A 17,346-nucleotide genomic window follows, 5' to 3' on the forward strand; every position below is an offset into this window, starting at 1 on the left:
ATGTTTAGAGATTTGTGAAGCACAGGCTTGTGCTTCACAGTATTCATGTCCTGCTTGCTAGGCTCATGCTTACAGCTTTTGACATCTGGTTGGTATGTTTTGAACTCTGTTATATTGTCTGGCACCCATATTGCAGTTACCTGACAGTAAGTAGATGCTTCCTACCTTTTTCTAGAACTCTTCAACAAGCGGTTTGTGCAGTGCACCCCATGTCCTTGCACTAGTGCTCTAGTGCAGTCAGGTGGGTGTATAAAAGACCAAGTGAATGTGTGCTGCATCTTGTCTAAACTCGGAAATCATGAAACTGCTTGGTTGGCAGGATATGCTCACTAACTTATCCCCAAAAGCTGGGGGGAGCTGCTGGTTTCTTCTGCATTTGGTAGGTGTGAAATATTTGTTCAGGGAAGTATTTCTAAAGTCTGCTTGGTTATTTTGAAGGTTTTTCCTGAGAATTGATGAAAGATGCTTCTGGGTACTTTCTAATGGCTGTAAGGAGTTAGCTTTGCTGTTTTCTGGCTTGAATTGGGACTTGTAGGTAATTATTTATGCAAATAGCATCCAAACAGAGCTTCTGCACAAATGGAAACCTGTTGCTTAACAAAAGTGCTTACCAGAACCGGTAGAGAAGTTGCTGAAAGGAAAAGCTCTGCATTTGCCCAGTTACAGGTGTGTTTATCTTGCACTAAAATTCTTACAGAGCACAGAAGAGCCAAAGATCTGGCAGCCATTTTCAGAGGAGCATGTTTTGCTGCTGCTGCTGAGAAATCTGTAGCTCACATTTGGATGATCAAAAAGATAATTTTACATCTGTGTATGTTTCAAGTAAGATTTTAAAAGCCACTCTGCCTTTATAGGCTTTCATATTCCCTTACTTACTCAATACTAGGGTTATCTACATTATATCTTAGTTTTTTATTCAGGTGATTACTGTACAATATGACATTTTACTCATATGAACAGTAAAAATAGATCTGCAGGTGTAATTGTGGGCAGTGCAAGCCATGGAATTAAACAGTCATGAGAAAGTAGGGAAGAAGCAGGATATTTTTTAGCATTCTGTCTAAAATTGCTGTGTTTTAGCAATAGCAACTAGTGAGCTACAGTTTTCAACACTTACAGAAGAAAATGAAATGTAAACAGAACTCAGGCTAGTCTCTCTAAATACAGCTGCAGGACAAACACCTCTGCAGAAAGGCAAATTTAGAGAGGATTTCTTTGTCCGAGTATGAAACCCAAGTACTGTTTGTGTTACAGTCCTTTTGTTGGCAGTTTTGTGTTTGTGAATACAGTCCTCAGAGTTATTTTATTTTATGACTCTTGTACCACTTTTATTTTTAATTTTGCTGTGTTAACTAGTGCATTGTGCAGTAATTAGTCCCATGCTTTGATTCTCAGCTGTTATTTTTAATGAGTCTTCAGAAGAGTAACCTGTGGGAGAATTGCATGCTCTTTGTTACCATCCCCATGGAACTGTACATGCATCTAATCTGGATGAGTTCATAGTAGCCCTCAATTTTTAAGTAATATGGCTATTTTCTTCTTCATAGGACTGAGTTTGCCCTAAAAGAAATCATGTCATCAGGAGGAGCTGAAGATGATATTCCTCAAGCAGAGAGGAAAACAGTGACAGACTTTTGCTACTTATTGGATAAATCTAAACAGCTATTCAATGGCTTAAGGTTAGTGCATTTTTGGCAGTATTCCTTCAGAAAAGCACTGGAACATACACTTTAGTATGTGAGTGATGCTGAAGACAGTTGTACAATTAACATTTCAAACTCAAAACCAGTGAGTTTATTTAGGGGAGAACAATGTGCACCTATGTATGGGTAGTTTTGGACCATGTATGTAAGAATATCTGTAGGCGTAGACATTCACGCATTTCTTCTGAGACAGTAGGGAAGGAAATGTGAGAAAGGTGAGCTGAATATCTTGGTCATGTCAGTTAACAGTAAACTAAAGTTGGAAATTCCGTGAAATTGATAGAATTTGTACTGAAATGTTGTGTATGAAGAACACAATTAAAGACTAGGTGTGGCTGTATACAGCTAACAGCATGCAAGTCCAAAACCCAACAGTTTCTGTACCAAAAAAAAAAAAAGGGATGAGAAGGATTGGCCTAGGTGGGAGGAAAGGTGGGGAGAGAATATTTTTGGGGAGGAAATTTAGGAAGTGATAAACAGAAACATCCAAACCATAGCCTGTATGTGTCTGGTGAAAAAATGCTTAATCTGAACTGTGGAGAAAGGTAAAATCTGCATTTATCTACAAAACATCTGCAATAACATCTAGAAAGTCTAGCTGTTTTGTCAGCACCAATAAGAAGGGGAATAAGAGTAAGGGGAGTTCAAGGAAAATAGTTCACGTTTGGACAGTGATATAGGCATCCTGTTTATGTCAATATATGCTGAGTTAAAGATTATATATTCAAGAGCTGTTTTATTTCTAAGCTTTGCTGTAGAGTCTCTTAAGCAACATGGTTTTTAGCTCATATCTTGTTGGCAGTTCAGCGTCTTACTGGTCTCTGAGTAATACTGTATGTTTGGGCCCATATAGCTTGCTGTTACTCAAACACAGATGGTTAGCAAAGATGTTTTTAATTCCTCCTCCCCACCCCCCACTATTGATAATTCTTTCATGTCCTTTGAAGTTGATTACCAAATCCAAAACAAACAGTTTGTGCTCCAAAATCTGGATGGTAAATGGGCAGTAGAGACAAGGAGTTCTTGGTGATGGCATTCGGCACCCCATGAAACAGGGTCTAAAGCAGAAGGACTGAGATCTTGAGGGCAGGATTTCCAGGATCATATATGCCATTACATTGGCTTTCTGATATAGCTTGCTTGAAATTTTGGCCCGAGTCACTGAAGAGTGCAAATTAATACAGTTCATGTCTGGATGTGTGATGGTCCAGTTCAGATCACAGATATGGCAGAGCACCTACAGCCATTCTGTCTTTTCCTTTGGGCATGGAGGGAGTTAGTACTTATATCAGATTTCCAGATGAGACATGTAGTTTCCATGGCATGGTACTTTGCCAAAAAGAAACCTTCTTATCCAGCTAAATGAAAAGAAAATGGAAAATACCTTTGGATGAAATTTGGACAATAAAAATAGAGAGATGGGCTTCAGCAGCCAGCTCTGCTCTGTGAAAATAAGAACATACCGGAACAGGAGCCTGCCTCTGTCCTTACTGTAACTTGACACAATTAACGTAGTTGCTTCTTGCACTGAACTTGACCACCATTTCACCTATAAGGCCTGTGATTGCTATGGGCATAATGATTGGATAAAGCAGCGTTATAATTTTCAGGTATCTCCTCTGTTAGTGCTTGTTCTCTTCTGGCTAGTTCACCTGGAAATGACTTGACAAGTATCCTAATTCTTAGTCCAGTTGCTTGCTTTTCCCTCTAGTATAATAAATGCATTTGATGCATGCCTGCTGCCTTCTATTTTGAAGATGATGATGGCTTTTGGTGCTGTGTTTTATCCCATTCTCTTGTCCCTACCATGTTTCGTGGAAAAGAAGTGATGGGGGAGGGAGAGGAGAGCAATGATTTCCTTCCTGAAACCTCTCTGGGCACTTCAGCTACAGGGAACTGAGCCTATAGCTGTGTTGGCAGCTGCTTAGCTGTTGCTGCTGCCAAAAATGCAAGGGCTCAGCCTGCCACGTCTTTGTTTCAGTAGCATTTCCTTCCTCTCTTCCCAATACAGATGCCAAATACAGCATTTGAGGAAAACATATGATAATCTGCCAAGGTTGCTGCTCCAAAGTATACTTCATGCTCACGCTACAGTGATACCATCCTTTTGTAGCCATGCCTGCTAGAATAACTTAGAGGGGAGGTTGTCTTTCTAGTGTCTGTACTCCCTTTTCGAACACCCTGAGCTATAAGTTAGAAACAACTGTTAATGAAGTGTGTTCCAATTGCTCTCTTCTCTCCTTTCCCCACTCCCACTTGCTTTTTTCTTGGAAAAAGGGTGGAAAGAGGGAGCGTGTTAGGAAGCAGTTTTTCATGGTGTACTGTCACCAGTTATTATTTTCTTTTTAATGTTAAAAAGTGCTTAAATGTGTTCAGTATCACAGAGAAGCTTGAAACTTTTTAAAAAATGAAAAAATTTCCACATATATCATACTTTCCCAGATTGTAAGGTCTTGTTGCTCATTGTGCGGCTGCAAAAATCACGACTGCTGTCCTTTCATGGAAAGAGGTGACAGTGTTTAACCATTTATTTTGTAGACTTCTAGTAAGATGCAAGTTGAACTTCCTGGTTTTGTTCCATGCTGCTGCTGCTGATGTAGAAACAACAGCACCCTGTTAGCTTCAGGTAATGCTGCAGGCTGTTACTGGGAAGGGACTGGCTTCTCACACCGATTGCATCAGTGAGGCAAGTTACTGTGAGTGCTACTGGTGTGCTTACTGTCTTTGTGGGTTATTAGAGGTGATAGGGAAGCTACACAACAATGCCGTTATCTCACTGCTGCTTAGGTTCTGGGAATAGGAGCCTGTAATTACGATAAGCCTATGAACATAAAAGGAAATTGTCTTTTTTATCACCTGTCAAAACTGTGAATGTATTTAAAGCTCTGAATGTTAAACTTACAGTTATTGTAACCTTCCGTTTTGAAGTGTACTGCTGAGTCTCCAGGACTTTCTCAACATCTTTACATCTGGAAGTTGTCCCTGTGTGACAACTTCCATGTGGTGCTGGCCAAACAAACCTCAGCACCTTTAATTGGTTTTCAGCCAGTATTATTTGGCTTCTGCCAACAGCATGGCTGAAACGAACTACTGACAGAAAATGAATTACGAGCACATAAGTAGTGCTGGTCTTTGCTGAGACTATACAGAAAGAATTGGATAGAATTCTGGACTGTCTATGGAATTTATGCACCAGCCACTTTAGTGTGGCAAGGGAACCAGTCTTCTGTGCCCAGTGTGAGAAACCCATCCTTTTAGAACATCTGAGTTTGTGTTTTCACGTCCAGTTTGGAATGTTTTAAAAGCCAAGAAATTGGAAACAGTCTCAACTTGTTGTTGGAGGCTGTTGTAATGACGTGTGTAACTGTCGTCTTTGTCTGGATAGAACTGTCCTAATCAAAGCATCTCCATTCCCTCCTCTGCATCTGGGTTGCTTTTGCTGCCACTTCCTCCCTCCTGTAAAGCTGATCGTGGTCAGTAACAGCATGAGTGAGTACCCCTACCACTGCCTGTTCTGTACCCAGCATCTTCAGGCAGGCACACCCCAGAGGAACATGAGGCTGTTGCCTTTTTCTCTCCGTATTGCTCTAGTATCCTTCTGTAGATCTGGAAGTAGCAAAATGTCTTGCTATAACACAGGTCTTTTGCTCTCAAGTTGGGTGTATAATTGCTTCTGGATTATATATTCCCTGACTCCTTGAATGGGAGGAGTTGTATTAATAATCCACTCTGCAGTCAACCGTGTCTTTAGTATTCTTTTGGGCTATTTCTCACCAAATAATGCAGATCCTCTGGTCTGATTAAAAAAACTGCACTAAATGTACTCTTTTGCTTATGCATCTGTTTTCTCACAGCAAAATTTCTTAATAGATGGGGGCAACATGCATGATGTTCAGAACACAAAACAGTAAACGGATAGCAGCAATGGCAGCTCTTGTCTGCAAAAATCTGTGGTGAAACCATGGTAATGTATTGTCATAAATGAAGTTTTATTACAGCCATGTCAGAATACTATCAAAAGAACAAGTGCTACTGTCTGTTTCCATGGAGATCTTTCCTGTTCCCTGGGGAGCCGAGGAATTGCATGGTATTGTGCAGCTATGCCAGCTGCAATTAGGCAAGCACGCTGCTTGAGAAATATACATGTGGACACCCAGCAGTGACTGTGGACAACAACGGCCAAACACGTGTACACTGCGCTAACAGAGGCTTTTTAAAATGCCACTAGTTTTCATATATTCAAAACTAATGCAGCGCAGCGAGTTGAACTAGGTTTTATAAGAATGCTTAGGCTTATACAGAGGAAGGTACGGAATCGAGGGGGTGACAGAGGTGCACAAGGGAGGATGACAGGGGAGGTATAAAGAACGTATTAGCTTAGGGATATATGATGAGGGATATATGCATAAGCATGATCAGCAAATAGTTACCTGCTTATTTCTTAATTTGTGCATGTACCTACTTCTCGGTGTTTGAGAGAAGGGTATGTTTTCTTGTTACCTTATGTTAGACTTTTGCTCAAATGTGCTAAGCAAGTTGGCTTAGAAAGCCCAATTTACTACTGGTAGGGTTCTTTGAGTCAACTTGCTAATTCAGTCATTCTTTAGGTTAGTGCCAGGGAGCTTTGATTTTTATTATTTTTTTGAAATAATAAATTGTAATGGTTTTTTTTGTATTTGTATTCACTCTTTAATTTTTTTTTTTTTTAAACCTTGAAACTTGTGGATGTGCTAATTAAAATTAACACTACCTCTTGCTATATCAAAGCCTGCAATATATCTTAGGCATGTATTTGGACAGTTTCTTAACTTCTTTTTTTTGGTTAAAATGTTTATATCTATTACAACAATAGAAACTGGTGAATGTTGCAGTAAATGCTTTAAATTTGCATGTGTTTGTATCAGGCTGTATTTGGATGAAGATGTTGGTGCCCTGAAGCACATGTTTATGCTCCTGTTTACCCCTTGCTACACCAAAGTATGTTCCAAGGTGTTGAGCAGCCAATTGCAAGTTTGAGAGGACTTTTTTTTTTTTTTTGTAAAAGCCTGCTCAGATTCCTTGGCATCTTCATAGAATAGCAGCAGCAAGTACTGGAAGGGTTTTCCAGGCTGGTAAGAGTTATAGCTGATAACAGACTCATTTTACATGTAGTAACTAAGCTAGGTCCCTTCAAGCTGTGTGGGAAGTACAGTTGGCTGATGAGCAAAGGAATATTAATTTCCTTTTCTACCTAGGTGCTGTTAAAGCAATTACAGTTAGTAGAAATGCACCAGTACACTGCTCTGGAAATCGTAGTGTACTGCTTTGCTTGTCTTATTCCTCAGAGGACATGGCATGATTTCCAAAAGGTGGTGTTTCCCTCAGTCTTGACCTCCCAGGCTTGGAAGGGGAATATGCTGCTTTTCTGTGCCCATCTGCTGAAGACTGAGGTGTTGGATGATACGTTAACCAGTGATTTGAGAGAGCATTCCCTGAAGAAATTATTCTTGAATCAAATGAAAGATTATGCCATCTTGAAAAAGTTGTTCCATTTCCACGTAGAGTTGTACAGCTCCTTTGAATCAGCTTCAGTACAGATTTGTAAGCAATGTGTGCAGTGGGACTGAGGTTTTTTGATCTTCTCTGTTGCATTTGTTCCAAGATTCAAGTAACTCCCAGGTGAAGGCCTTCTGTTGGGATTGAGAGCACATATCTTTAAAGCTAAAATCCTAAGGACTACATCGTCGTTGTGGGGTGGAGGTGGAGGGAAATATATCACAGTGTGGAAATCGAGTGGAGGTATGAAAGCAGAACTGAACTGGATTGACTAACTCGCCTTATAGCACTGGAGACTGATAGAAAAAAAACAGGCCTCAGGTTCTGACAAATCACTAATTATGAGTTAGAGGGTGACAAATGTTGTGGTGATGATGTAATCTAACCCAGTGAATGTTAGCGGCAAGCATCCATATGCTTGCTTGATCTGGTCACATTTGGACAGCTGATTTATGTATGTTGTTACAGGGTCTGTTTCTGAAACACAGTGAACAGCCTCATCCATTTAAAAAAGATTATTTCCTTAATGAGTAGCAAGAAATACCATCAGTCTAAATGAGTCTAAATGAACTAATTTCCATTAGATTGTTCTGCTTGCTCTTGGGAAGGTTTTTTTTTTACTATGATATTTTAAGAGTCCAATTTAGCTTTCTGTGCATATAACCATAAAATTACTTCTCTTTTGGCAAGACAGTAAGATGTTTTCAATCACCTGTTGAAAAATGCATGTAGGAACATGGTCACTTCCTGTTTGGAGTGATTATTTGTAGGCCTGTTCTTCTGATGCTGTTGAGAACCTGTTAATATTGAGGAACCTTGATAAAGGCACGTTTACAGGGGTTAGAGAGCATGGTTTCCTTTTGCCCTTTAGACTGTATTTGTCTGTAAATACCAATGTTTTTGCACATATCCAGTCACTTGACTCATGTTAACTTGCTCATGGAGAGCACTGCTTCCATCTGCTGCTATTCTGCGTGTTGGAGCAGCCGTTCCAGAATCCCAGGCACATCTGGAGAGAACAGGCTCATGTGTACAGTGTGTCATATGTTCATAATAAATGCCATATAAATACACTGTAAATACACCATATGTTTCATAACTAACTTAAAAGTGAATGTCTACCTGTATAACTGGTGGAAGCTTGGACAAGACTCATCTTGTTGAATCTTTTGGGGGAGGAGGGTGAGCCTTTAGTAAGGGGTCTGCTGTGCTGGGGGACTGTTTGTCAGTCTGACTTGTAGCTGGACAACCGCTCTCAGGTAGGATATTAAGGATTGTGGATATTGACTGGCAATAGACACTAGAATAACTAGACTAATTCTGGTCTTTGAATAAGTGATTGAATTACAGTTCTTGTATTTGAAGGCTGAGTTATTGTCTTAGTAGGAAAAGTTTTACTTCAAAAACTTATGGTTAAGCTGCACACCTTCAGTTTGATATTATAGCATTGTCCTTTTTTGTATGGAACCTGCAGAGCTCAGGCAGTTTGAGACATTGGCTCTCTGTGTCCCCAAACAGTGATTAAATGTAGGCAATCACTCAGAAGATTTGCAAAATGCATGGGACCTTTATTAACACTGATAACTTCAATCCTTTTGCATTTGAAAAGTGACTAGAGAATTCATCTGAAAGTAGGAAGCAGTTATTAGGAGACAGAACTGAAGAATTTCTTCCTCCCCTCAATACATGCTTCTTTCTCATATATATGCCTATGCAGTCTTTTCTTGTATATATGTTAAATGAATATGCTGTCTGGCTTGTGGCATGTTTTTAGGGATACTATGGTCAGATCTTGATATATGTACTTCCTACAAGCTAAGCATGATTTCCTTGCAGATTACAGTAACAACAGGTTTTGAGAAACTAGAGGAATCATGGTCCTTGTACTTCTGGGTGCAAGCAGAGTTATAAAGCATTTCAAGTCAGTTCTGACAAAAGCTGTACTGACGTTGACACAAATACGCTGCTGTCACACTGGACTGACTGGAATTTACTCCCTAACTCTGTGTTTGTCGCTTGTCTGTTGCAGGGATTTACCTCAGTACGGGCAAAAGCAGTGGCAATCCTATTTTGGGCGAACATTTGACGTTTACACCAAACTCTGGAAGTTTCAACAGCAACATCGGTAAGGGAATGTTGTAGGCAGAGGTGTTCTGTGAATTTAAGTGCAGCTTTAATCTCTGGTATGCCCAGGGGCCCCAGTTAAGATTGAGATTTCACTGTGTTATTCAAGCATGAGGGGAGGGAATAGTCACTTCCTATAGTGCTCACAGTCTAATGAATTAAAATGTTGCAGAGTTTTCAGTGTGACTTTTTTAACAAAACCCTTTGCTCTACTTGAATGCGTGTTGCTTTAATATATTACCAAGGAGAAGCTGGGATGATGGCTTCTGCAATGCAGAACCCATCTGGAATGGTGTGAAGCGTCTTGCTGCAGCGTGGGCTCTGATCTTTCACACCTTACATTGGCTGCGTAGTCTGAGTGTTCTCCTGGGAAGTTGTGACCTTTTGTTGTGTGTATTTTGTGCAACATACTTACGTCTAGCTCTCGCAAGTTTATGCAAGATAAATGGTCCTTGTTCTGGTGTGTGTATGCAGTGCTGTTGGCTCTGTAAGGGACTGCTACTGGGAATGCCACACCAGTAATGAAAGCTGAATTTGGCCCTACAGTGGCTCTTTGTCTTGTCTGGTGTGATGTTCTGAGAAATTCTGGAATGCCTTTTAATCTTTCTTTTCTCTCTTGCGAAATAGACAAGTATTGGACAATCGGTATGGGTTGAAGCGGTGGCAAATTGGGGAAATTGCTTCCAAGATTGGGCAGCTCTATTACCATTATTAGTAAGTAAGAACAGAAAAGGATTCAGTAGGGGAAAGCAGTGTTAGTGGCAGCTCCATGCCAAACATCTGGATACTCTGTCAGGAGAAATGAATGTATCAGTTGAGTCATGATGCCTGTTTCTGAATGAGAAGGGCCTTGGGACTGCACGGGGGTGCTGCAGAGAAAGGCGCCCGTGAGCCCAATACTACATTGCTAGTCACGTTGATACTGCTTAAGGACTTATCTCCTGCCTCAAAAGTGTCTCCAAGTCTTCCATGCGTGCTGCATTCAATTCTTGTGCAAAAGTGTGATTTACAAGTTTGGGAGCTTAATGTTGCTTTAAACTTTTGAATTAAATTGTCACCTGTACATATGGGCACAAGATGGGCAGTTTTGATTGTTATCTGAAATGGAATCCAAGCTCTGAAATCTGTCTTCCCAGTAGGCACAAAGAATGAGAGTCTGGCTTTCATACGATGTTACTTGAGGAGGGAGTTTTGCCATTGATGCACAAGATGGTTGAGGGGGCAGGAAGGGAGGGTTTGGCATGGAATTCCATCTGAAGCAGTGAGCTAATCTGGTTCTTCCTCTGCAGCTTGCGCACTTCAGAAACCAGCTATCTCAATGAAGCTTTCTCCTTCTATTCAGCAATTAGGCAGAGGTCATACTACTCCCAAGTCAACAAAGAAGACAGGTATGTCTGAATGAATGCCCTCATTTTTTCAAGACTAGAACAGTGTATGGAAGCAGCAAGTACACATAAACTGTAGGAGCATGACTGGGATAAAATCAATGTTGTTGGAGGACGTTTCTTTTAATCCTCCTGCCATGATTAAAAACCTCAGTATAAATAAGAACTTTGCTGTATGACTGGAGGAATATTCTATTATCTGGTCCTCGCTAGAAAGCTATTAGCTCCAAAGTTTTGTCATTTTGAGTCCTGAGCAGTATCAGCGCTGGGACCTAGTATGCTGTGGTTGGAAGATAAGTTAGTCGGGCTGGAGCAGAGGAACCTGTTTGATTCTAATCAGTCTTTTCAGGGGAACATCAGTTAGTACTGCAGTACAACAGCCATCTGTAACTGACTGGGACAAGGTCCAAGAACTTCAGGAGGCATAACGTCTTCCTTTTAAGACACTATACTGAGAAAGGTACACTCAAAGCGGGGCTGTGTTGTGGCAGTGCAGAAAATGTGCTGCCTGCCAAGAATGTGGACAGACATAAATAAGAATAGGTAGAGAAGTCAGTTCTGGATCCTGTTCTTACATTCTAGCCAGTAAACCTGGGTTCCCTCGTCAAAGTAAAGAAGAAATGATCTCAAGTCCTCATCAAGATAAATGCAGAAGGTTAGTTAGGGAGTTTCCTGCCAAGCATTCAAGGATCTCTGGACTTAAATCAATTGCACGTCTCTAGTCTTGCTGATGTCTAAATGCACCTGTGTGCCACAAAAAGATGAAAGTTTCCCTGCTCTGTTCTGATATCTGTTGATCCTATTATCTTCTCTCTTAAAAATCTCTCAATTTCAGTCTGAGTGCTTGAGCTGTTTCAGAGAAGGTAGGATTGACCAAGCATGTTTCTAGATGCTGTCAGAAGATTATAGAAATGGATGAGTAATTATGGGCTATGCTGACTTGCAGATCTCTTAAGTTGTCCCAGGTGGGTGAACTCTGAGCCAGCTGTGATTATCGTCTGATGCATGGGGTCAGATATTGCCCATGAACTGTCAAAAGGTTTGAAGAGCCAGCTATTATATCTGACTCCCATGCCTGTTCTCATGTAAGGAGACTGTGGGGAAGGGGGAGGCTGTGGCTTTCTTGATGTATATTTTATGTCCCTGTACTCAATTTTAAATAAACCTCTAAGCAGCCAGGTAGCTATCGATCTCCACATGAATTCCGTTAAAACTCTTAATCTGTGGAGTGTTCAGCCTTGCTCTAGTCTTAAACTCCTCTCCCTTACCCCTGTTGCCTACTTATGTTCTATTTTAATCTCAAATTTGGCTGTGGTGTTTTTGTTGTTGTGTTTAGGCCTGAATTAGTGGTTAAGAAGCTACGTTACTATGCAAGGTTTATAGTGGTTTGTCTCTTGCTCAACAAAATGGATGTTGTAAAGGACCTTGTAAAGGTATGTTAAAATGAGGATAAAGGTGCTGAGGGGTGGGAGGTTGCTGGTTGGTTATTCAGGGCTTTTCTCCTAATTAAGGAATCCATAATATAGTCTATTTCAGTTGAAGTATCACTCATTAGATCTATGATGTTAGCTGCTGCTGCAGCATAGCTTTTAATTTTTTTCCTCATTTAATTGATTGTGCTGTTGGATGCCACAGGAGGAAGCAATAACATGGCTAGAGCTATGGAAAGATTCAGTATGATGTGAACATTTGGCTAGAGAAAAACTTTATGAATTTATATAGTTAGTTAGGAATAAACTGTAAGATGCATGTTATTCATCTGAAAGCATGGGGATTATCTGATAACTCTGAGTACCTCTTCATTCCTGTAGTGTATTTAAGACATTGGTGGAATGTCCCCCAGCAAGTCTTCGTGACACACTGTTGCTTGGAAAGCCAGTGTCTCCTAGCTTGATGTTGAGCTTATTTCTCTTCCCTTCCAAACAGATATTGCTCTGTCCCATGTCTAGAATACATCCTGAAAACATTTTGCACCTTCCAGAGACCCATCAGAATTAAACCTTACTAAATGATGTAGATATTACTATGAAATTGGAGAGGCTGGATCTGCATATGGCTCTGCTGTGGGAGTAAAGCACTGAATGCCTATAAACACAATCTTTAGGTACAAAAAATAGAGTACAGGCCAATGTTGATCATTGCTTTTCTAGTATATCTGACATCCAATGTAGTGAATATCTTCTGTGAATCAGACGTTTAATAATGACACTTTAAGCTGAAATGATTTGATAGCATTGTTTGAACACCAAGTAAAAATATTCCAATAGCTGCAGCCTAGATAGGGAGGTACCCTTTAACTACAACAAAGGAACAGCATGCTTCCTCCTGACAGCATATGCTTCTCAAACCCCTCTAACAACCTTGCTGCAAGCAGCTTCTGGTATTGACAGTTTTGTGTAGGTTGCATTACTGTCTTTGTGTCTAAGCTTAATTGAACTGCTAGCTTAGCTTAGTAGCAGCTAAAAAAGCCATACCACTCACTTTCTCAATGTATTTAAAGTTACTTGTAAGCTGAAATTTGAGTCCTTGGTATCCATAGCTTATGGTAATAACCAGTGACATAGCTGTATGTGAGTATGATAGTTATACTTAACTCCAGAAATTCTTTGCATTTGGACCTACCTAAAAGACACTTTGCATTGCCAAAACTCAGTGTAACATTGGCATTCTGTCTCCTGAAAAAGCGTTTTGGCTGGCATGTTAGTCATAAGTGTGCTGCGTATGTTCTCAAGTAATTTTTTTTTTATTATTATTCTTGAAGGCCAGCACAGCTAACAAAATTTTAAAGTTACTGACAGCATGTTAAGCTCTCAGTTTACGAAGTGACTATGTCTGTCTTTGACCTTTTTACATCAGGAACTGTCAGATGAAATTGAAGACTACACTCATCGTTTTAACACTGAAGATCAGGTGGAGTGGAACCTCGTTCTTCAGGAAGTGGCAGCATTTATTGAGGTTAGAATACCATTCCCTTTTAGTTTTTAGTTCAAGAGTAGAATTTTCTGACTTGTTCACCGCAGTGTTGCTGTATCACCAGCTCTCTGTGGTAAGCAGGTGTGCCATGTGCAGGGACAATATTCCTGCCCAATTTAATCATTGAAATGTGTTTACAGTGGTGTAACAGTGACAGCTGTTAAAGTGTCTGAAGAGTCAGAAATGGTCATGTAATGTATTGAAGACAGAAGCATGAAACTGAGATACACTTGGTCACCCTGTTGGTTTTGCTCTTGGTGTTCAGAAAATGGTGGAATTGAAAGCACAGCAGTTATCATGGTCAATATTTTGGAGAGACTGCCAACTCTAGTACTGTTGTTGTGGAAGCCAATCCAATTTGCTGATGTTTTGATTGTGTTTCAAAGTGTACTTTGGAGTACTGGTCTATGACACTGGCAATGCTTAAGCAGTATATAATGGAAATTATGGTGTAATCACGGCAGCCTAACTGATAGGCTCTTAGCATATTTGTAATGTGATGAACTTCTAAGGTTTGTTAAAAGGAAAATAAATTTGTTTATTCTGTCAAATGAGACAGTGTTCTACTTTCCTCCTTTTGTACAAGATGTCACTGTGTAACACGAGTATTTATTTAAATATTGCCAGAGTGGATGGCAGCATTATCATTCGCTCATCTCCTTTGCTATTTATTTCTAGGAAGGGAAGGTGAACTAAAATAGTGCAGGATTCTTCTGTATTGTAGGAATGTTTAGTTTATTCCGCATGAATTTGTAAGGTTGTTGATGACATCTGGTTCCTCAAGTATAGAAAAGCTGAAGCAGAGGTCATGTCATTTAAGGAAGTATATTCTTCTGTTTGCTGTACCTTCATGTACTTTTACCATGTATTTGCTTGCAGTCCCTAAGAGCTGTGGCTTTTCCAGGTGGTGAGGCATTACTGTGTAGCCTGCATACAAATATACAAATATATGTATGGCAAATTAATTTTAAAAATCTGCCTCAGTTGTGAGAACGTTTACTGTAAGTGACAAGACCTTTGGACTTCTTTCTGACTACAAATCTGTATGTTTTCTTGAATTCCTGATTTATTTTGGTTGCTTTTTTTAGGCAGACCCTGTCATGGTTTTAAATGATGACAACACCATTGTAATCACCTCTAACAGGCTTTCTGAAACAGGAGCTCCGTTGCTAGAGCAGGGAATGATAGTGGGACAGCTTGCTCTTGCAGATGCGCTGATTATTGGCAACTGCAACAACCAGGTAAAAGAAATTCCGGGGACTTGAGTTTGTATCTTTGGAGTTCAAAGTCCTCCCCCCTTTGACATCCCTTCTGATCATACAATAGAGGTGAACATTAAAATATTTTGATCGTGATGTTTGCAGTGGCAGCAAGAAGAAGAGGTTCTCAGAAATAAGAGCTAAAAATGAAATGTTAGATATTAGACCTGTTGTACTGACCTCTTACTGCTTATATTCATCATGTCAATTAAGTAGATAAAATTGATTTTCATGTACTGGATTGTTCTTAACAACATTCAAGCATGAGAGGCCTCTGGGGTACGTCTAGAAAAAGGTCGACTTAGGCTTTCGCATGACATACTCCAGCTTGTTGCAACTTCAGTTGCAATAGGAAGGGGTTTTCAAAAGACACTCAAGATCTTGTTTTTTAGATGATGATGATAGTGAAGTTGTACAGATTTCATGACTTCTCTCTGAGCTCTTTTTTCAGGTAAGCAAGGGAGTTGTATCTAAACTACAGTTTGTGTATCTTTTTCAGATTTTGCCTAAATTCATAGTACATAGTGGTTTCAGCACTTGATTGGTAAACACCCCAGAAAAGTCTGTAATTTACAAAGTAGGGGTCTGCACTACAGTGAACTGGCCTGGTAGACCAGTAATAAATAAACTTTGTCCTCTGTGAGCTCTTCTAAAAGTCATTCACCGGTCTTTAGAGATTCAGAGATGACACTGACAGATCCCTGAGAGACAGAAAATGGTCTGTCTGGTATGCAGTTGAATCTCTTACCTGGATAATTCCAAAGAAATACTGTTTAATCTGTATCTGGCAGAGTAAACTGTTTGACTCTTTTGCAGGTCAAGTTCAGTGAATTAACAATTGATATGTTCCGAATGCTACAAGCACTTGAAAGGGAACCAATGAATTTAGCTTCACAAATGAACAAACCTGGAATGCAGGTAAGTTCCATTTCAGTGACAAACCTGAAAACAGATCTTAAGTGGGTTTTGTTTGTTTGTTTTGTTTTAAATGGTGTACTCTTTCAGTATTGTCAGTGTGGAGAGCAGGTTAGTAAAGCTGGTATAACTCTTAGTAGAAGTTAGTGAAGAGTAGGCTCAAACCTGTGGAGTTTGATCCAAGTAATGTCTCTTCCCCCCCTCCCCCTTCTTTTTCTTTTTCTCCTTTGCAAACCTTCAATAGTGAAAAAAATAGCAGAAATAATATTTGGGCATCATTTCACAAATGGTTTCCATTGGTCTAGCCAAGGTACTTCTGAAGGGGTACCATGCCTGTCCTTGTCCATATACACTCACCCCTTCCTTCGTTTTCACTTTAGCAGTCATGCAGCCAGATAAGTTCATCAGTTTGCTAAGTCATCTGAAAGTTAAATATCCCCTTCAGAGAAAGCATAAAAGATATTTTATCTGGAGGCAAAAGGAAATACCTGGATTTTCATTTATTTAATTGAGATGAGGAGTGAATTTTTTCACTCTTTCTTGAATGATGCTTTAGAGAGTAAAAACGATTTAGGTCACAAATTTAAGTGAGGGATAATATAAAGTTCTGGTTCAAATGCTGTGCATCTTGCTTTACTGTGTAGTAGGAAATGCAGCACGGGCAGACCATTTGTGTGGGAAGTATGTTGAAGATGAACATTTATTCTAATAAATAGAAATTTAAAGGGTTATGAAACTGTTTTGGTAATATACCGTTGTTGGTTTTTTGTGTTGTTTTGTTTGGTTTTTTTAACAGGAGTCAACGGAGAAACCAGCCAGGCGGGAAAACCCCCATAAATATCTACTTTATAAACCAACTTTTAGCCAGCTATATACATTTTTAGCAGCATCATTTAAGGTTTGTAAAATTGGTGAATTTATTTGTAATAGAAAAATACCCAGAACGATACGTGACACTGAATAAAATGCGGTTGAGATAATCTCTTATACTTCAAGATAATGAAGCCTTTTTGGCCTTCTTAAAATGTTCAATATGATCTTCAGAGACGATGGAAATATTATAGATACGTGTAATTTGTATAGTAAAAGCAAATCTGTTGACTGCTTTTAAGGGAAAGAAAAAAATTCATTTTAAGACAGAAACCCAGCTTGCTGTTATACAGAAGTTACTATATTATTGCTAAAATACAGCCATCTTCAGAGCGAAGCTTGAACAACTCCTGTGCAAGCGGTCTTTGTACTGGCTGTCCAGTATCAAGAGTGGTGCATGGCAATACTATGGAAAACCTTAAGTAATGTGATGTAATGTAATAGTTGCATATAATTTAATCTTATCCAGTAATTTTATTTGTACATGTGTATGTACACGCACTTATATACAGACATTTATATTTATATATACAGACATATATATAAAAATAAGTGTTTCCTATATATAAAGTGTATCTATTT

General features: G+C 39.6%; 1 protein-coding gene across 1 annotated transcript; it reads left to right on the forward strand.

Annotated features, from left to right (window-relative positions):
- Positions 1-1,551: 1,551 nt before the first annotated feature.
- Positions 1,552-16,792, forward strand: LOC104069252 (protein SCAI; the record flags this gene model as incomplete). Its single annotated transcript, XM_009573251.1, has 9 exons — positions 1,552-1,679; positions 9,268-9,363; positions 9,990-10,076; positions 10,652-10,750; positions 12,084-12,180; positions 13,604-13,702; positions 14,809-14,961; positions 15,796-15,897; positions 16,691-16,792. Coding segments are annotated over exons 1-9 (942 nt in total), but the record flags the coding sequence as incomplete, so codon positions are not given.
- Between the last annotated feature and the right edge of the window lie 554 nt (positions 16,793-17,346).

Source organism: Fulmarus glacialis, unplaced genomic scaffold (genome assembly GCF_000690835.1).
Source record: "Fulmarus glacialis isolate BGI_N327 unplaced genomic scaffold, ASM69083v1 scaffold50392, whole genome shotgun sequence".
Taxonomy (NCBI): Eukaryota; Metazoa; Chordata; class Aves; order Procellariiformes; family Procellariidae; genus Fulmarus; species Fulmarus glacialis.